Below are 21,303 nucleotides of genomic sequence, written 5' to 3'. Positions count from 1 at the left end.
GAGACAGCCAGCGAGAGAGGGAACACAAGCAGGGGGAGTGGGAGAGGAAGAAGCAGGCTCATAGCAGAGGAGCCCGACGTGGGGCTCGATCCCATAACACCGGGATCACGCCCTGAGCCGAAGGCAGACGCTTAACCGCTGTGCCACCCAGGCGCCCCTACACGTCCTTTTCTGAGACTGGAAGGGAAAGAGCTGCATTCTAGGTCAAAGTTCACTGTGTTTAGTTTCCCTCTTTACTACCAGACGATTTTCCAGAATGGCTGCCCCAAGCTACTCCCACCAGCTCTCCACCTGCCTGTGACATCTCATTCACCGCCAAGATTTGGCATTATCTAGCTTTCTAATTTTGCCAGTCTAATTGGTGTGATATCTCATTGTCATTTTAACTTGTATTTTTCTGATCATAAATAAATCTGACCATCTCTTCATATGCTTACAGGCTCGCTGGGGTGTCTGTTCCTTAGATGCCTGCCCAAGCCGTTGGAGTCTGACTCCAAGCCCTCTGAGCAGCCTCCGGAGTCCCGGGGGTGGGGCCCGCAGGAGACCTTACCCGAATGTTCTGGGCCGAGGAGGCTGGGACAGCTCCTGGGGGAGACACGCCCACGGGGACCTGCAGAGCCCGGAGTGGCCCCGACCCTACCCGCCGGACTCAGGTGTGAAAGGCGTGGAGTCATGGGCAAGTCGAGGAAGCCCGAGGAGGCACGTGCAGCCTGGTCCGGAATTGCGGGGGCGGGGGGGGGGGTAGGGGAGGCTGCAGCAGCTGCACACACATCGTGCTCAAGAGCCCAGGCGGGACCGAGTGGTGTGGAGCAGCGGCTGCGGCGCGCACCCCGGCGCTCCCGGTAGCCCCCGCGCCCGGCCCCAGCTCAGCGCCCCCTCCCCTCGGCTTGCGGCGCTGCGCCCAGGCGGACGCGCGGCGGGCGGCGGGGCAGAAGCGCGCGCCCGGGCTGCGGAGCGGCGGCATGGAGGAGTCCCGGGCCTGGGAGACCGACGGCCGTGAGTCGGCCGCGCCGCGGGGCTGGGGGAAGGGCGCGGGCAGAGACCAGAGGATTCCCGCACTGCCGTGGGGGCGACCAAGCCTGCGATTGGCGCTGTCTGCGCGGCCACCTCGGTCGTGGGCTTCTTTGTGGCGTCCAGAGGGACGCGCACCAGGCTGGGGGGACATTAAAGCGTCCGGGACTCGCGGCAACACAGGTCCGGGGAGCAGGGAGCTGCCGCCGTGGAGACATTAGCCAGATGTTTATGCGAATAAGATGGTTATGGGATCCTGTATTGAGTACTTAATTTGTGTGCCAGGCCAAGCCAGGACAGGAATGTTATTTGATCTTCACAGACGCCCTGCGGGTAAGATCTATAATTTTGCAGAAGAAAGCTGAGGCCCAGGATGGTTAAATAAGTTACCCATGGTCACACAGCGTTTAAGTGGTAGAAATGCTGAAGGCCTCCACTCCCCCACAGTGTTGGGTTGGGCGGGGAATGAAGGCTATACCTGACGGGGAAACTGAAACCCAGAGGAGAGGAGCTGTGGTGTGCCGCAGGTGGGACGCGCGCGCGGCGGAGCAGTCCTCACCGAGTGTGCTCAGTGCCCGGGCCTCTAGGCCGGGCAGCAGCACCCGTGTGGGCATCAGCCGGCCTGAGAGGCTTTGGCTGCACTCCCTGGGAGAGGGGAGAGAAGGATTGTGCTAGTGTCCTCACTGGGATGGGGCAGGGGCGGTGAGGGGCTCCATCAAGGTGCTGTTTCAAAGGGTGCAGGGTTCTGCCTGGGTCAGAGGATCATTTGAGCTGGCCCCGAAAGAATGTGCCGCAGTGGAGCACTGACGGGTGTGTGGAGGGAATTCTGGGCAGAGGAGGCAGCACGGGAAGGTCTCCAAGGCCAGGGTGCAGCGTGTATTTGATGTGGCCCGAAAGAGGATGTGTGGCACACAACAGATGTGTGCTAGGGCCTGAATTTGGGGATACAGCAGTTAACAAATCAGACAAAAATCTCTGCTGTCATGGGCTTCTAATGGGGGAAGCAGACAGTGAATCTAATAAATATGTGAGTATAGCATATGTCCGTGGTGAGGGGTGCAATGGAGAAAAACAATGCAGGGAGGTGGATAGGGAGGGTGCCTTCCTTGGTTGGGATTTCATGGGCTTAGAGGGCCCCGAGTGAAGGAGGACCCACCTGGAAGGGCGCCGGAATTTATTCTCTGACCCTTTGCCTTACAGGAATAATAGTGACGATGATGCTGGCACTATTTGCTAGATACCGTGCTAGGGGCTTTTCATATCTTATGTCTAATCATTACTATAACCCTACAGGGCAGCTCATGTTCCCCATTTTGCAGATGAGGGAACTGAGGCACAGGGTAATTAAGTCACGTGGCCCGGAGGCCTGGAAGTAACTCACCAGAGTTGAACCTAGGGCCATGTGATTGCCCTGGGGCAGCAGCTCTGAGGTCCTTAGGTTGTATCTATAAGGCCCTGGAAGGCCCAAGACCCTCTCCCATATCTGGAAAGCAAACGGATGGCAGGCATGTCTGTCACCTGAGCTCATCCTAGCCTTCCCCACCCAAACACTGGCCACCTATCCCTGTTCTACAAAGGGGCTGGATCTGGACGTTCACGTTGGACCAGATACGCAGGATATGGGTTTGGCAACAATCAGACCACAGATTATCTGCCCTGTAATGACCATGCAAAGGGCCAGCAAATATCTGTGCTTGAGCTAGTGTGTCCAGACCTTTCTGGGGGAGGCACAGGTGTCTATTAGTCTGAGGATTTATGTGTCATTCATGGAAGCAGAGTTTTATGGATCCCTCCCTAGGTCCAGCTTTGGGCCTTCTGTGAGGTCAGATGTGGCCAGGGCCCCCAAGGAGCTTGCGGTTCAGCCAAGGACACCAGACAGCCTCATAAGCCAAGAACAGTCAGGATGACAGCAGCGTGGGGGTCTGGTGAGGTGAACCCTGGAGCATATCACCGGGACTGGGTTCTCCTGGCTTGGCCACCACCCTCTGAGCCCACCGCTGCCCATGGCAGGCCTCAGAGCTTTCTCTAGTCTGAGTTAATGATGCAGTGTTGAGGCACGAGGAGCCCTGAGAGAAGGCAAATCAGGGTGGGCCTCACAGCTGGGAGGTGACAGCTGGTTAGGATTGGGGATGAAGGGAGAAGAGATGGAGGGACAAGGACGGAGAAGCTAGGTGAACGTGCCTCTGGCCTTGCCCGAGCCTGATGAGGTAGATGGTCAGTAAACCCTGGCTGCCTTCCTCACTGGGCAAAGCCCTGGAAACGGTAGTTAACAGCTCCAGTAGGAAGGAGTTCCACCCCTTCCTCACGAGCTGCTCTTGGGGTCATGACAACTGGGTGATGGGGGACCTCTGAGGGCCGTGACGGCACACACCTGGCTCCCGTGGACGGTCTTGCCCACGCTGTCCCATCTTTAGTGCTTTGCTAAGTCCCGGTCGTGTGGACTTGTGGTGAGTTAGTGAAGAAAAGCAGCTTGTCTGGGGAAGTCCCCAACATCCAAAGGGAGGAGAGGCATCCCCACCCCCAGTAGGAGCTGGAAGAGCCCTTGCCTGGGAAATATTCAGGGCAGGGAGGAGCTGTTCGCCTCTCCTCATACAGTGTGAGGGCCCTTCCCCTCATCCCACATCCCCTTTTCTGCCCGTAGTGCTTCCTCTGGAGAGGCAGCTCCATGAGGCCGCCCGGCGGAACAACATCGGGAGGATGAAGGAACTGATCGAGAGGAGAGTCAACCTCAGGGCCAGAAACCACGTTCGTAAAGGGGCTCTTCCAAATCGGGAGGCTTGGATAGGGATGGTGCCTGCCACGGTGTCACCTCCACGTGGAACAGTTCCTGGACCCCAAGGCAGGAGCACTTGCATGTGAACCTGGGGGAGGCTCAGATTGTCCACATTGTCTCAAGGTCTCTGCGGCCTTGTCCGAGGTCAGGGTTGGGCTTCCCAGCTAGGCTTGGGCAATTTGAGAGCTCATCCTCTTAATCCCTGTCACCCATCTGAAAGGCACACCCAAGGAGCAAAGGTTAGAGTCAGGAGGGCAGGGGGTTGAAGGCCAGGAGTCAGAGGCTGACAGACGGACAGAGAGGGGCAGAAGCCTGGAGGGACAAAGACGGAATGGTGCCTGTGCTCAGAAGTCCAGGGGTTCGAGACCATGAGAGTCCAGACCAAAAGAGGCTGAGCATGCATGAGGAAGCAATTTCGTTCCGGTTTCTGAGTGCCCACTGAGTGTGTAAAACTGCTGTGGGCCTAGGCAGGTCCCTGGGGGCTCAAAGACCAGGCAGGGAGGCAGACCTGGTAAATGGATCAGGCCTCAGGGCAGGCCACAGATGGCGTGGCCCATAGCCCTGCTGGAGGAGGAGACAGAGAGAAAAGCCATTCCTTCTGATGGGGGAACACTGGTGATAGGCCTGGGTGCCAAGCAGTGTAGCTTCTCTCTGCCTGGGGGCTTCTGGCTGCCAGGCTTGTCTTAGAGGAGATGCCAGCCTGGATGGGAGGTCAGTGGAGGCTGAAAGGGTTGTGTGTAGGATTCCTGACTGTTGCAGAGGCTGCCCTGCCTGGGGTGACATGACAGGTGTGTGACCTGGGTCTTCTGAGCCTGTCTGGGGCTCAGTAATAGTAACAGGAATTCTCAGGTGTGTCTGGTGCAGTTTGGTTTTCAGAGCACTCTGCCACCTGTTTCCTGGTGGTCCTCACTCACCCCTGGAGAGGTAAAGGAGGCAGGAAGTATCGTTCCTATTTATGGATCAAGACAGGCACAGATGGGGATAGCAAGTCACGTTAGGTCACACAGCATTTTATTCATAACCAGAACATCCGTCTCCACTGGACAAACACTTGCAAGGAAGCATGGTCTTGTAGGATGATAGGATACTAATGCCAGATTCAGTCATTTATTCATTCAGTCAGTCAGTCGGTATTTCTAAAGGGAAATACTTTGTGCCGGCAGTCACGGTGCTAGGTGCTGGGGACAGAGCAGAGCCCATAGCAGATGTGGTCCCTGTGCCGTTGGAGCTGATAGTCTGGTTGGGGAGAAGACACATTAAGCAGAGTGTCTCACAAACAGTTCATTCCCACTGTGATAAGCTGAGAGCATGTGGCGGTCGGAGGGGGCCCACCCTCCCCGCAGCAGTCAGGGAAGGCTTCTCGAGGAAGTGGCATTTTTGCCAGGCAAAGACAGGCAGGAGGGGACATAGGGACAGAAACTCTGAGGAAGAAAGACCACACAGAAAATTAGTGTTTGCTTCTGTTGTCCCCTCATAAGCTAAAAACTACAGTTCGTGGGTCAGAGGAGGCAGGATTCCCCCAGTCCTGCTCAGACGTGCTGAGGCCAAAGACCGTGGTGGACTTCCGGGGCGGTCTGACAATGGCGTCGGGGATCGGTCCCCTTCAGCCCATTCTGAAGGAAGGAGGGGACAGAACCCAGGCAGTCAGGGGCCCTCAAGGACTAGGACAGTAATCCCCTGCCAGGTGGCTGTCCAGCAGGAACAAAGACAGGGCGAGGGGGAGTAGTCTGGCATTTCGGAGTCGCGGTGGGCAGGGCCCAAGGTTAGGAGTTTGCCCCAAGAGCAGTGGGAAGCTCTGAAGGTGTAGGTGGGGGACAGAGGGATCTAGTCATGGTGTTTGACTACATTCCTTTCAGCTGCTGCCATGTGGAGGAGGAGGAGGGGGCCTGAGTGGGGCTGGAGTCCCGCCTGCTTGTCGCCAGAGCCAGCAAAGGCCCTTCTACCCTGCAGACCAGCTGTCCTGCAGCTGGAGAGACAGGGAGGGGGTGAGGGAGCGGGCCAGGCAGGCAGCTGGTGCCTCGAGCCCTTCTCTCCCTCCCAGCAGGTGGGCAGGGTGGCCCTGCACTGGGCTGTGGGCGCCGGGCACGAGCCCGCTGTGCGGCTGCTCCTGGAGCACGAGGTTGCTGTGGACGATGAGGATGCGGTATGGGACCCCTCATACAGGTGCCTCTGTGCCTCTGTGCCTGTGTGCCTGTCTGTCTGTCTTCCTGTCCCAGTTCTCCCTTGTACAGCCATAAAGGTCTCTCCATTTTCGAGAGTTTGTTAGTTCTCAGAGAGCTTTTTCAGTCCCTCGTGATACCATGTGAACAGGGAGAGATATGGGCTGTAGAACAGATAATTGGATGGATTGCTAAAGGACTTCTTAATAAAATCATCAGGAGGTAGGTCTCTCATGATATGCCACGAGCCTCTGCCCTGGCTAAGGCTTTAACCAGAGACCTGAATGAAGACCAACAGTCTGGGGCTCCTGGGTGACACAGTAGGTTAAGCAACCAACTCTTGGTTTCCACTCACGTCTGATCTCAGGGTGGTGAGATTGCCCCAAGTCGGGCCCTGTGGCGGGCTGTGCTCAGCACCGAGTCTGCTTAAGCCTCTTTCTCCCTCTGCCCTTTCCATCTGCATGCTCTCTCTCTCAAATAAATAAATAAATCTTAAAAAAAAAATACTAGCAGCCTTACTTAACCAATTGGCAGGCAACCTATTGCTGAGAGAGAGAGCACTGGAGAATAACAGGGTCTACAAAATCATCTCTATAGGTTTGGGGAAAGGACTGGGTCTGACAACGACATTTGACAGGGATACATTTAAGAGTCTAAATTTAAAAAAATTTAAGGAGTTGCAAACTTCGCTGCAGAGATATACCTTTCACGGAAATACTGTCTTTGCCCTGGCTTCTCTCTGCTCCCAGGCCCCAGCATGAGGGGGAGCTTGACTACAAGCTGGGGGTGGGGGTTGGGCAGCAACACCTACTTCCCCACTCCCTCTCCGTCTCTCTGCAATTGCTTAGGCCTCATTTAGAGGCGACTCTGGAAGGAGACTGGGATCCTCAGCCTGAGTTTCCCGATAAAATACAGGAACCTCCTACCGGAACCTCATACAATGGGCCTTTGCCACAAAGACCCCCCACTGTCGCCACCGTGCTTTATTTCTTCCTTGAGGGAATCAGTGAGAAAAGAAGATATGAGGGAGGATAGTAAGACACAGTGCTTTTATAAATCTTCTCTTTCCTTTGCAAATAGTAATAAATATATTTTGAAAAATAAGAGAGCTGATGGGCAGGCCTACTTTAGTTAACAAGAGAGGGGGATCCTGCTGTTGGGGGGAAGGTCTCGAAGGATATGCCATAGGGCTCTGTGCCGGACAGTTTTTGGTACTAGGATGCAGAAATATCCCTGGGGTTCCCACTGGCATAAGGCTCTGGCTCCTATGACTCTCTTCCCCCAGCCCTGAGCCTTGACCTTTTTCATTCCCAGGCTCCTGTGGGCTTCTCCCCAAGGTCTCTGCCCTGTGTGTATTCCTTCTCTCCCTCAGCCAGCCCATGGTCATTGAGATTCTACCCAGTGCCGGACCCCATGGGGGCAGAGGTCAGTGAAGTCTCTTGTGATCTTGGAGCACTTCACAGATGTTGAGGAAGAGCACCCTACAAGCGGGTGCCGGGCCACCACTAGAAAAGGGCCCAGATGTATTCTCAGTTGCTGCAAAGGGCTGGTGGGGTGGAAGGCGCAGGGATGCAGATCTCGGTGCAGCGGAAGGAGGGACTGTCCAGCAGTGAGCCGTGGTTGTCAGTGCAGCGCATGTTTTGTGAGGGGTGAAGTGTCTGCAGGCGTACGCCATCTGCCTGGAGCCCGTCCTGTAGGAGAGTCAAACAGGTGGTTCCCAGACACCAGTCCAGGGTGAGGTCTTCACCAGCCATAGCAAATCAGAAAATAAGAACAATGTAGTGTGTTTTTCATGAGGCTGTATTTGGAAAGAGCATACTCTGAGAATAGTTTCTCTGCAGTTTTTTGTATTAAAACATTCCTTCTTTATTAAATGATGGGGAGGATAGATCGTAGCTGTTATTTATTTACTTATTTATTTATTTATTTATTTACCTAAAGACAGCACAAGTAGGGGGGGGCAGAAGGAGAAGAAGAGAAGCCCAAGCAGGCTCCAGGCCCAGCACAGAGCCTGATGTGGGGCCAATCTCAAGACCCATGAGATCATGACCTGAGCAGAAATCAAGACTTGGACACTCAGCCGGCTGAGTTACCCAGGTGCCCCTATTTTAAAATTTTATTTAGCAAAAACAAAAGTTTACAATGGTGTCTCAGCCTCTATTTTTAAAAAATGCCATGGAGGGGTGGGCACTTGGGTGACTCAGTCGGTTAAGTGTCTGCCTTTGGCTTAGGTCATGAACTCAGGGTCCTGGAATCAAGCCCTGTGTCCAGCTCCCTGCTCAGACGGGAGTCTGCTTCCCCTCTCTCTCAAATAAATAAATAAAATCTTTTAAAAAAATTAAAAAAATAAAATTTTTTTTAAATGCCATGGTTTTTACATTCCTTAAGCTTTGTGCTCCCTGGCCTGGGTGGCACTTCTGGTCCCTTATGGGTGTATGATTTTTGGTGCAGACATGGGCCCAGGTGTCACAGCCATGCCTGCTCACATTCATCTCACCTCCTCCCCGTGTCCTCTCCCCCAGTTTGGAATGAACGCGCTTCTCCTGTCTGCCTGGTTCGGCCACTTACGGATTCTCCAGATCCTGGTCAGCTCTGGGGCCAAGATCCACTGTGAGAATAAGGTAAGGTCTCAGCTGGCAGCCCCTTTGCTCCCTGAGTCCCTGCCCCCTCTGTTCCCCTGCCCCTGCTGCACTGGTCTGCCCCCACCTCTGCCATGTACCCCCATCTCTGCCCCCTCCTACTTCCCACGTGGCTCTGCCATCCCAGCTTGCCCTGCCTTCTGAGAACCCTCCAGAAGCCCCAGCTGAGCCCAGCCCTGTGAAGTTGGAATGCTTGCTGTTTCCACTGAGGCTGGAAGAAGTGCTGGGGTGCCTCTCCTGTCAGCATTAAAAGCCTCTTTCTTCTAGGGCCCCTGACCCTTTATCGCTCTGTCATGTTGGGACAGTGGCTAGCCCTCTGGGCAGCCTCCTTATTCACACGAGAGGCATCAAAGTAACATCCTCAGACGGTGGTTAGAAGATGTAATGAGAGAGAGACTGGGCCTCTCCCACCTCCTGCTTGGCCCTGCCTCCGGTGTGGTGCGGTGCGGTGCGGTGCGGTGGGGTGGGGTGGGGTGGAAGGAGCAAAGTTCTGGTTACCAAACCCTGGGACCCTGGGCAAATTACTTAAGCGTCCTGAGCCTCAGTTTTCACCTTGGAAAATGGGGATGCTAGTACTCGCCTCTGAGCTGAGGGAGCAGCTCCGTGCTGTGTATAAAGCATCTGGCTCCGTGCCTGGCACTTAGGGAGCCTGGCACTCCCTCGCAGCTCACTGGGCTGCTCTGTGGTATGAGGGAGGAGGCCCCAGCGAGTCAGAGTGCCAGGGATCTCTGCACTGGTGTCTTACCTTTTTGGGGGTCAGTGGCCCTTATGAAAATGCAAACATTTCTGGACCAGATGCTGTCAGCCAGAGTTCTCAATCTCTGTCCTTAGAATTCAAGGTGGGGGAATAAAAGGACATTTCTGTTTTCTTTAACTTCTACTTAAAAATTGAGCATATTTTTTCCAAGGATGAAAGAATGCAAGAGTGGAAGTGGCATGGTCTCTTGAGGCCTCGGCTGGGAAGTCACATGATACCACTTGTGCCGTATTATATTGCTCGAAGCCCATTACCTTGCCAGCCTGGCTTCAGGGGTTGGAGAATATTCCCCTCCCTAGATGAGGAGAGTAGCACAATCCTGTTGCTTTGGGTGTTTCCAGGGGTGGGAGGAATAGTTGTGGCCATCTTTGCAAGCAGTCCCTGCCACTACCTTTCTATCCCTTGTTCAGGGTCCTCCCTAGAGGTATTCAGCCCACTTGCAGTGGAGCCTTGAGCCTGGCCATGGCTGGGCCTCAGTCCATTTGGCCCTGGAGCTTTCCTTTTCCCTGCTGTTTACCTGGCTCTACTTAGCCAGGCACTGGTGATATCTAGAGTTTTACTAAACTGTAGGCTGTATGAAAATTTCAGCAATTTTCCCGTTAATATCCTATGAAGTATTTAGTCATCTTGTCTCCTTAGTCTCCTCCAATCTTGTGACAGTTTCTCAGTCTTTCCTTGTTTTTCATGACCTTGACACATTTGAAGAGTCCTGCTCAGGTATTTTGTAGAATGTCCTTGAATTTGGGTATGTCTGATGTTTTTTCATGGTTAGATTGGGGTTATGGAATTTGGGAAAGAAAACCAGAGGTTAGGTGCCCTTCCCTGCCTCCTATCAGGGGGCACAGGACACCGTGCAATGACAAAGCGAAAACAATTTAATTAAGTAAGTAAGTAAACTCTGTGCCCAACGTGGGGCTCGAACTCATGGCCCCAAGATCAAGAGTCACGCGTTCTGCCAAGGAGCCAGCCAGGTGCCCCCAAAATGCAAACAGTGTTGCAGTGAGTTTGATGTCCTTTATTTGAAAGAAAACCTTTCCCGGATCGACGGACTACAGCCCTTCAAAGCAGTTGAACACTCGTCCGGAGGGATTTTGGGCAAGAGCGGATTTTGTAGAGCCCCAAGAGCAGCAACACAGAAACGGCAGGACTGGCTGCTAGGGGGATTTCCTTGTAAGGCCAGCGGGTCCTGCTTTCTAGGGTAAGAGGAGTTAGTACAGCTGAGTGTATGCTAGGTTGTCATTGGTGAATGTTAGGTTTCCTGTAAGTGCAGGCCGAGGTAGGTTTATTTATATATGTGTGTTTTTATATATATGTATTTGAGAGAAAGAGAGAACACGAGCAGGGGGGAGGGGCAGAGGGAGAGGGAGAAGCAGACCCCCTGCTGAGCAAGGGGCTGGAAGCAGGACTAGAGCCCAGGAGCCTGAGATCATGGCCTGAGCGGAAGGAAGATGCTTAACTGACTGAGCTACCCAGGCACCCCCGAATTAGTTTAGATTTGTGACCTGGGCCAGGTCACTGGGGCAGCCTCTATTTTGTAGGTCTGGATATAAGAGTTAACTTTATCAATACCCAATATGGCCTATCACTGGTGATGTCACCTTGATCCAATTCTGACACCAATTCCAATGTGTGTGTTTTTTCCGTACCACAAGCAGTTAGTTCAATTCTCCATGGACACTGACTGGGTATCCCACAAATTTAACTCAATTCCAACACTATCTGCCTGAAGATAGCATCAGATTCCACTGGTTACGGGCTCACAAGAGCACCCCCATTTCAGAAGCCAACCCCATGTCCAGGCTATTACCTGGGCTGCTGACAGACTGGCTATAAATCAGAGGTTCCCATGACCTCCTCCTTAGGTTTGGTTCATTTGCTAGAGGGGCTCACAGAACTCAGGAAACCAGTTTACTCACTGGATCACAAATTTATTCCAAAGGATATTAAAGGACACAAATCAATAGCCAGATGAAGAGACACATAAGGTGAGGTCCCAAACAAAGGAACTCCTGTCCTTGTGGAGTGTGGGACCCGGCACGTGGATGCATTCTTGTTCACCCACCTGCAAGTTCTCCCAACCCTGTTCCTTTGGTATTTTTATGGAGGCTTCATTTCGTAGACAGGATAGATTAAATCCTTGATCATTGGTGATTGACTCAACCTCCAGCCTCTCTCCCCTCCGTGGAGGTCAGGGGGTGGGACTGAAAGTTCTAACCCTCCAATCAAGTTGGTTTCCCAGGCAACCAGCCCCCATCTTCAGGTTACCTTGGGCTTCCCCCGTCACCAAATTAACATAACAATAGACACCTTAATCACTCCATGCACTTAGAAAATTCCAAGGGTTTAGGAGCTTTGTGCCGGAAACAGGACGGAGACCAAATACATATTTCTTATTATAAACCATAATTTCACACTTGATTTCTTATTATAAACCATAATTTCACACTGGATCACATGGTTAAAGTGGTGTTGGCCAGGTTTCTCCACTGGAATGTTAGCATTTTTCCCCTTTCCATACTCTACTGTTAGAAACTCTTTGTGGTTTTAATTTGCATTTCAATAATGACTAATGATGTTAGGTATCTTTTTACATGCTTATTTGCCGTCCATATATCTTCTTTGTTGTCCAAATGATTTTTTAATTGGGTTGTTTAATATATCATTGATGAGCTTTTAAAGTTCCTTATAAATTTTGGAAGCATTTCAAGATAAATTACAGACATCGCTATACTTCCCTCTAAATACTTCAGCATGCATAGCATTAACTAGAATTCAATTTCTTTACCTAAAATGAAATACACAAATCGTAAGTTTATATTCACTGAGATTTCATAAATTTTACTCCTGTGTAATCCGAACTGCTGTCAAGATGTACAACATCATTCAATATATTGATTTTTATGACCCATTGGTGGTTGCAACCTATTTGAAAAACAGTGCTCCAAACACGGGAGCTATATTGCAAGGCCTTGGTAGAAGCTCTGGGCTATAACCGTAGGATTTGCAAACGTGCCTCACTTAAATATTGCTTCTGGGGCCAAGAGACCTTCTCCCTGCCTAGGCCTCTTCCCACCCTAGCCACCCCCCTCTGTTAAAGAACAAAATTCAAGTGAGTAAATTTAAGAATCTAATTGGCTTTATTCAATGATTCATGAATTGGGCGGCATCCCATCTAGCAAATAGAAAGGAGCTCTGGGGAGCTGTACAAAATGAGACTTCTATAGGCAAAAGGAAGTGGGGCAACGAAGTTACTCTAGCAAAGAGTGGATTGTTTTAGGTAAGATCACCTTCCTTTGGAGACCGGTAGGGGGTCTGTCAGGTGGATTCCCTCCCTAGTGTGGACCAGGAAATACCAGCCTGACTGGTGAAGATTACTTATCTGGGAGAGGCTGAAGCTGCAGTTAGGTTAGGTATTAAGTCTCGGTCTGGTGACGTGGGTGGGCCTTAGCACAAGTGACTCCACTGTGGGGTCTATTTTCTCCTTTTTTTTGCACCTCCTGCAGACCCCATCAGCTCTCAGCCCTCCCCGGAATGTTAGGAGGTGATCTCCTAGAGAGAGATCCTGGGCACTTAGTGTCCTCGTTTCTCATTTGGGGCTGAATCAGAGCAAGCAGATGTTGTAACCTTGTAATACTGTCGTGTGGGGGGTATTCTGGGGACTGTTAGTGCTACACAACCGCACCTCACACCCCGAGTTATTTTTCAGCGTATAAAAAGACTTCCTCTAGGTGACGCTGTCCAACCCCCTCAGCCACCCACTGAGGCAGTCAGAGGTTATCCTGATTTGACCTAGGAGAAAATGGAGGCTCATCGAGGTACAGATAACTTGGTCAAGACCACACTGCATTGCTGATCGATGCTGGAGCTGGGATTTGGACTCTGGCATCCTGACTCCCACCAGGCCCTGTGAGGCTGAGTGGGCACCTGTGGGTGACCCAGGGGTCCATCCCCATTTATATACTGTGCTGTTTCCATGGGAAAGCTGTGTTCTGGGTTGCAAACACTCACCCTTTGGGAGACAACCAGGATGTGAGAAGAGCCCCTCTTCGTAGACTGCAGGGACCACTGTGGTCTACCACCTTTTTCCAGGATGGCCTGACCTTACTGCACTGTGCAGTCCAAAAAGGTCACGTGCCGGTGCTGGCGTTCGTAATGGAGGACCTGGGAGATGTGCTCTTGGACCGTGCTGACAAGGTGAGAATGGCCTTGAGGCTGCTTGTCCTTCCCATTGAGTTTGGGGCTCCTGGGGCCACTCCTGCCCATTTCTTGAGTACATCCTTTGAGGTATGGGTAGTGCAGACTAGACTCCACCTCAGGGAACTGCTGGTCTGGAAGGGAAGTTAGGGCACAAATGAGCGGGACACAGGAGGAAAACGGTCAGTTCCCTCAGAGAGGCTCTGATGAGGACTAACTAGATAGGTTGGAGACGGGAGCCACTGCTTTCTGCTTCCCGGAGGAGGTGACATTTAGTGTGTGAACTGGATTTTGTTGGTAAGATTGGAAAGCAGGGAGGTTTTGTAAGTAGAGAGGAGAGCATTGTTAGAGCTTTAGAGGTGGAAAAGGGCCCTTTGCATGTGAGTTCAGATGGACTGGAATTCTGGGAGTGAGAGCCAGGGGCTTGTTGGGAGCTCCTCATGGAAATCTCCACTGACCTCACGCCTCAGAAATCTGTCCTTTACTCAGTAGGCAGCAGGGAGCCACGGAAGGATTTCAGTGGGGGAGGGACCCCACCCAGTGGATCTTGTGGGAAATTTGGGTCTGGGCTTTCCAGGTAAGGTGTGTCGAGCGAGAGGTGGAGAGAGTTGCCGGGGCAGGAGAGGCCCCTGCAAGCCCTGAGAGATTGACTAGATGGGCAGCGGGGGCGTGCCTCCCACATGGTACAGAAGGGTCACTCTCTTCCCCTCTCTGGTCAGCTGGGAAGGACGGCCTTCCACCGGGCTGCTGAGCACGGGCAGCTGGAAGCTCTGGACTTCCTCGTGGGCTCTGGCTGTGACCACAGTGTGAAAGACAAGGTACTGTAACGGGGTCCCAGGGGAGGTCCAAGCTCTGGGCTCCTGACCAGGGTGGGCGCTAGCAGCTGACCTGTGCCCGCTTCTGACTCCAGCACTCTGGAGGGGCAGGCGGCTCAAGGACCAGAGAGGGTCTGATGTTCATCAGGCATTTGGCGAGCACACGCTATGGGCCCGTCCCGCGCTGTGCGTGAGGAGCCCAAAGATATCCAAGACACAGTTTTTCACTCAAGAAAGCCGGGCTGCCACCGCAGTAGAAAGCTGTGATCAGATGTGGGGAGCCGGGATGGCCAATCTGTTGGCTGGTGGTGCTGCCTGGTGTGGGTTTGAGCAGGATTGTGATGCCCTTGGGGCTGTCTGTTGTTGGGGGGGAGGGGAAGAGCTAGGGGTGTGGTAGCCATGCACCTGCTGGTTATTAACTTTCTTCATCATTTAGTCATCTACTATGGTCATGACAAAAATAGGATGAGAGCCCGGAGGAGGGAGCAGTTGGTTCAGGGTGGACAGCTCCAAGCAGGATTTCACCACCAATCTGAGGGGAGGGGAGGGCTGGGCCTGAGGGGACCACCCTGAAAAGGACTCCTATCACTGTGGATCATTAGGCAAGTATGTTTCAGCAAATTCTAAACAATGCTTCCAATAAAGGGACAAACTCCATTATTAATCTTCTGATTAATGTGCTTGGCCAGGATAGAGGAGTTCTGTTTATAAGCTAGTGACAGGCAAATGCACCACAGGGCCTTGGAACTGGAAGTGTCCTTCATTGAGGACCAGTTCAACCTTCTCATTTTGTAGATTATAGGTCCAGAGAGGGGGATGCTTTAGCCAAGGTCACACAGCAAGACAAAGGTTGAACTGGGTTTGGAACCAGCAACCCGATGTCCAGCCCTGGGCTGCTCCCTCTCTTCAAGCTCCTTCCTGGGCACGAAGCCCTTGGTGTTTGCACCGAATCCAGCTGTCCACACTCATCCTTTTGGCCCTGAGGATCAGATCGGGCTGCTTTCCTTCATTCCGGAAACGGGCTGAGCCGGTCATGCTCTGGACTAGGTAGGCTGGAGGACAGCCCCCACCAGGATGCCTCTACCTCGGAGGTAAAAACATGATTGTATTCAGGGTGCCAGGAGGGCAGGAGCACCAAAACTGGGAAACAAGCAAAGCCCCGCTTTGATGAGCTTACCCAGAATCTGCCATCAGAAATTCTAGACAGAAGCTTTTAAAATTGCATGCCCCTGTTGGCGCCTGGGTGGCTCCGTCGGTTAAGCGTCTGCCTTCAGCTGGGTGGTGATCCTGAGGTGCAGAGATCTAGCTCCGTCTCAGGCTCCCTGCTCAGTGGGGAGTCTGCTTCGCCACCTCCCTCCACCTCCTGCCTGCTTATGCTCTCGCTTCCTCTCCCAAATGAATAAATAAAAAATCTTTTTTAAAAAATTGGGGCACCTGTGTGGCCCAGTCGGTTAAATGTCTGCCTTCAGCTCAGGTCATGATCCCAGAGTCCTGGGATCGAGTCCCATGTCGGGCTCCCTGTTCAGCGGGGAGTCTACTTCTCCCTCTGCCCTTCACCCTGCTTGTGCTCTCTCTTACTCGCTCGTTCTCTCTTCCCCAGATAAATAAATAAAATCTTTAAAAAATATTGCATGCCCTGTTAAGTTTTGTATTTTCAGGTGAAATGTGTTTTCATTTTGAATTTCATTTGGGCAGGAGGCATAGTTATATGCCTTTCAAGGCTTTGTGCCGTTAAAGGTCTGACTCCTGCTAGGACCCCACAGCCTGCTTCTCCCTCTCCCTCTTTCTGCTGCTCCCCCCGCTTTTGCGCTCGCTCTCTCTCTCCTCTCTGTGTCAAATAAAATCTTAAAAAAAAAGAAAAAAGAGCAAGATGTGGATATTTATAACCCAGAAGGAAAACAAAACCCTGCCCCTGTCTCCACAGCCCTGCTACCTGGGGGCACGTATTGGCCCCGCATGGTTCACCACTTCCTTTGTGTCTCCTTGAACACAGACTTCACACCCTGGCCAAGCCGGCAGGAGCTAGGCAGCTGTGCGCACAAGTACCGAGAGTGGGGGGGAAGCGAACAAAGCTGTTGAGGGGATATTTTGTGGTCATTGAGGGAATTTTTTTCAACTTAACTTTTAATACAACATGGTAATGATCAGAGAAGAAATTTAAATGTTTCATCCTCGACCGCATAGGATATAGCTGTTGCAGGTGTGTGTGGAGTTACCATGAGGGGAGGTGCGTCTGTAGCTGCTTTAGGTACCACTTTGGCACTGGTGTATGTTCCCCCCCTCACTGGGCCCTAAGAGTTCTGGTCTAATGTGCATGTCTTGATTCCTGGCTCAGGAAGGTGCAGAAACAGGCCAGGGCAGAGGAACAGACCTTGAGCTAGAGCCCCATGACTGGTGTAGCTAGACCTGTCCCAGAGCCCTGCTGGGCATGATGAATGGCTGAGGCTGGCTTGTCCCTTCTGATGCCTTTGTGGGTTCCCTCAGGGGCCCCTGCTCTGGTTCTCCACGTGTGGTTCTTCCTGCGGGATGTACTTCTCTGGCTGGTCCCTTCCCGCTCTCCTCCTCTTTGCTGGGGCCCCTTCACCATCCACTTGTCCTATGCAGAAAGATTCCCTCCCTTTTTAAAAAAGATTTATTTATTCTTGGGGGGGGGCAGAGGGAGAGGGAGAAGCAGACTCCCCGCCGAGCATGGAACATGACGCGGGGCTCCATCTCATGACCCTGAGATCTTGACCTGAGCTTGAAGTGAAGAGTCAAGATGCTTAGGGGCACCTGGGTGGCTCAGCCGTTAAGCGTCTGCCATCGGCTCAGGTCATGATCCCAGGGTCCTGGGATGGAGCCCCGCATCAGGCTCCCTGCTAGGCAGGAAGCCTGCTTCTCCCTCTCACACTCCCCTTGCTTGTGTTCCCTCTCTCTCTGTCTCTGTCAAATAAATAAATAAAATCTTTTTTTTTTAAAGATTTTATTTATTTATTCGACAGAGATAGAGACAGCCAGCGAGAGAGGGAACACAAGCAGGAGGAGTGGGAGAGGAAGAAGCAGGCTCCCAGCGGAGGAGCCTGATGTGGGGCTCGATCCCGGAACGCCAGGATCACGCCCTGAGCCGAAGGCAGACACTTAACCGCTGTGCCACCCAGGCGCCCCGGCAAGACCCACTTCTGATACAAAGAACAGTGTGCCCTTTGCCACACCCCGTGGAACCACCTCTCTTGGCTGTGTCGTGTCACCTTTAGACTTCTCAAGTGTGAGACAACTACCAGCCCTGCGGCTCTCAAGGTCTAGGAGACACGTGACAATCTCTCTGTCACAGTACTTATCATTGAACAAATATTTTATTGAATGTCTGCCTTGTGCCCCAGGCCCTGTTCTAGGCACTTGGGGGAACATTGGAGAACAAAGTACAGAAATCCCTGCGCTGAGGTGTTTATGTTCTCGCAGGAAGAGTCAGACTATAAACAATAAGCATAGTATACAAGCAAATTATACTGTGTTGGGTTATCAGTGCTCTGGGGGAAAAGGGAAAGAAAAGTCCAGCAAGATCAGTGGATCAGGAGAACAGGGGGTGGGAGTTTCATTTTATTATATGTTATTTTATTTTATTCTATTCTATTTTTTTAAAAGATTTTATTAATTGAGAGAGAGAGCGAGCATGCGTGTGAGTGAGAGCACAAGCAGGGGGCAGAGGGAGAGGGAGAAGCAGACTCCCCGCTGAGCAGGGCTTGATCCCAGGACCCCGAGATCATGACCCGAGCCAAAGGCAGACGCTTAACCGACTGAGGCACCCAGGCACCCCTGGAGTTGCAGTTTTAGGTAGTGTGGTCAGCATGGCCACGCTATTCAATGAGAAGCTACCATCTTGAACTGGCTGCCTGGGCACAACCTGAGTGCTGAGGAGAGTCCTTGGAGCTGTGGCCTTGAGCAGGGGGAGGGGGTGGATCCAGGATGGCTCAAGGCGGGACTGGCTTTAGACGGGGACATGGAAAGTAGGGATTTTTTCCCCCGAGTATTGTGTCTGCCTTCAAGTGTAAGGAAAGACCAGGACTGGTTGTAGTTTGGGGCACACTCCTCAGGGTCAGGGAGACCCTGGCCCAGCGTTCGGGGGCTGTTTTTCATCGACTCGCTCTGTGACCCTAGATGTGTCACTTCCCCTCTCTGGACCTTAGCTTCCATGTCTGTACAATGAGGGGCGTTTCCAGCAGGTCCCCAGGGCTTTCAAGGGTCTATGATTCTACCGGTCCCTCGGGAGCCCTTCTGCCTGCAGGAGGGGAACACAGCCCTTCACCTGGCTGCCACCCGGGGACACCTGGCTGTGCTGCAGCGGCTCGTGGACATCAGGCGGGACCTGGAGGAGCGGAACGTGGTGAGTCACGGCCCAGAGGATGCCGAGATGCGTGATGCTCGCTCGCTCCCTGCTTTCAAGGAACGGACGGCCCGAGGTGCAGCCGGATTTTCCGCTGGTAGAGGCTTTCTGGAGTAAGAAGGAATAGACAGAGAGCAGGGGGTGAGGCAGCTTGGAGGGGGAGAACATGAGCAGGGATGTGGAGGCGGGAGCGAATCGGCTCCTCAACGTGAGAAAATCGGCTATGGGGTTCCAGGAACCACAAATAACGACCCGGGTTATTGTCCTCAGCAGCACGGCCGTGGAGAGCGCCTAGAGCTCTGGAGCATAGCGCAAGGGGTCCCTCGCATCTCAGGGCCTGGCCTCAGCCTCCCTGCCATCCTCAGGAAGGTCTGACTGCCCTGCACGCGGCGGCTGAAGGCGTGCACCCCGACTGTGTGCAGCTGCTCCTTGAGGCGGGGAGCTGTGTGAATGCCCTCACCCAGGTAGTCAGCCCTCGCTGGGGACGGATGTCTGCCCGGCTACTGACCCTTACCCTAGCCGTGTCAACGGTTCAGGGATTCCTGAACGCGTGTGAATAGGGGCCCTGAGGCCGCAGACCCGGGGTCTGGTCTTGCCTTCCCCACTGCTGGGCTCTGTGACCGACGGCAAGTCGCTTAAATCCTCTGAGCCTCACTTCCCAAGTATAAAGCGGGGATGCTGTGTAGTCACGTTTTAACATTGCTGTGAGGAGTAAATACCCCTCCCAGTGCCTGGGAGCGACTGGGAACACCTGTTGGTGTCTTCTTATCGCGGGGTACTCGGTAGCTCACGAGTCCCCTTCATAACAATTACTTCAGAAAAATTTCCCCTCTTTTACCGATGAAGAAACGGAAGCGTAGAGAGATGCAGTGACTTTTGCGGGTCACAAGCTGGCAAAAAGCAAAGCTGAGTCTGAAAAGCCTAATCCCCGGGCTGCAGAGCTCCTGGCCTGGAAGGTTTACCTTGCCTGTGCTGGAGCCTGGGACAGGCCTCCTCTCTCTCACTACTGACTCCTTAGGTCAGCCGTTGGAAATTCTGTGTCCTGGAAAGGGGCGTTGTGGACTTAGGTAGCGAGTTGGCGTTTTTTGTTTTGTTTTGCTTTTTACTTTTAGGTCAACGACAAATAATCTTTCTTGGCTGATTGAATGGCTTCAGGGTCTGGAATTCTCTGTTCCTAATTTCAACAATAAAGCGATAATAATAAAATATAATAGCAAAAATAGTTGAAAAGCCCAGAAATTAAAATAGTATGCTAAAACTATTTAACACAAAAGAAGGCAATCAAGGAGAAACAGAAGAACAAAAAAGACAGGAGACATATAGAAAATAAGTAGCAAAATGGCAAATGTAAATTCAATAATAATATCAATGTTAACCCCCTTTAAATGTGAATAATACTTGAGAAGTCACAAAACACTGCATTTGCAGAACTTCCCTAGCAGGTACACCTTGCTGCCCCAGGGTGTCGGGATGACACCAAGGCCCAGAGGGTGAAAGTAGCTGCCTCAGGGCCCCCAACTATGTCCTTCCATCTGCCCGGGGTTGCTCTTTGGGCAGCAGCCCTTTTCCTGCGCCAGCACAGTGCTCAGAACTGGGAGAGGGCACAAGAAGTGAAATGTCAAGGCCACCTCCCCAGCAGTAACAGCACAGGAGTTTAGGGACTGGGGAGGTCGTGTCCAGCTGGTGGTCCTTGGCAGGGCTGGAGCTGTCCACTGCACTGGGCCTTGTGCTCTCGTCTTGGCTTGAGCTTTCTGGCAGAGGGCACATTCTATCTGGACGCCCCCAGCCCTCGCAGGGTCTCTGAACTGGGGGCTAACCCAAAGTGATGACATTTCCCGTTGGGAGGCCGACTGGTTCCCACTCACCCTGTGCACGCAGTTCAGACAGGGCTTTGGGAGGGTGACCAGCTCATTCATCCCAGTTTGCCCCATACTGTGCTGGTGTTAAAACTGAAAGTCCTGGGGAGCAGTCTGGGCAGTCTGGGACAGCTGGTCACCTAGAGGGGTCTGCCTGGTAGAGTGGGGGGGTATCTCATGTGAGATTGTTGTTTGGCCGGGGGTGGGCTCAGAGGGAAGGTGGGCACTTAGAAGGCCCATCAGAATGCAGCCTTGCCCTGGCGCTGCCCGGCTCGTGCCCAGACGTGCTGCGACCAGCTGCGGCGGGGCAGTGTGTGCCAGGTGGGGTTTGCTCTGTGCTGGCAAGTCTTATTTGCTCCCCTCCCCTCCTTGAAAACCTCAGAGTATACTTTGCGTGTCTTTACTAGCCTAGGAATTGTGCAGGCTTTGATGTATGTTCTGGAGTTTGCGACAGGAGACAAGGAAAAGCCAGGACCACAGTGAACTCCTTTTACTAGACACCAGGCCTGGCCAAGGCATCGATTTCTCCAGCCTCAGGGTTCGAGGGGGTAATAGTCCTGGGCGTAATGGAATAACGGATCCCAATCATGCCCGTTTCCCTCTAGAAAAAACAGAGCTGCCTCCACTACGCAGTCCTCGGTGGTTCTGAGGACGTGGCCCGGCCCCTCATCCATGCAGGAGGCTACACCAACGTGGCTGATCATGTAAGTGTGGGGGCCTGGGTTGAAGGGGGTCCCCA

General features: G+C 52.7%; 1 protein-coding gene across 1 annotated transcript in view; it reads left to right on the top strand.

The window, feature by feature from the left end:
- ANKDD1A (ankyrin repeat and death domain containing 1A) overlaps positions 1-21,303 on the top strand; it is a 44,988-nt gene that overhangs the window by 1,270 nt on the left and 22,415 nt on the right. Inside the window, exons 2-11 of the mRNA XM_087856567.1 lie at positions 465-653; positions 847-996; positions 3,464-3,756; positions 5,829-5,927; positions 8,466-8,564; positions 13,429-13,533; positions 14,253-14,351; positions 18,610-18,708; positions 19,074-19,172; positions 21,170-21,268. Coding sequence (XP_087712693.1) covers positions 465-653; positions 847-996; positions 3,464-3,756; positions 5,829-5,927; positions 8,466-8,564; positions 13,429-13,533; positions 14,253-14,351; positions 18,610-18,708; positions 19,074-19,172; positions 21,170-21,268 — 1,331 coding nt within the window. The remainder of the gene's footprint in view (positions 1-464; positions 654-846; positions 997-3,463; positions 3,757-5,828; positions 5,928-8,465; positions 8,565-13,428; positions 13,534-14,252; positions 14,352-18,609; positions 18,709-19,073; positions 19,173-21,169; positions 21,269-21,303) is intronic.

Source organism: Ursus americanus, chromosome 28 (genome assembly GCF_024610735.1).
Source record: "Ursus americanus isolate L20-20 chromosome 28, mUrsAme1.1.p, whole genome shotgun sequence".
Lineage (NCBI taxonomy): Eukaryota > Metazoa > Chordata > Mammalia > Carnivora > Ursidae > Ursus > Ursus americanus.
Note: the sequence above shows the minus strand (reverse complement) of the source record. Positions and strands in the feature narration are given on the sequence as shown.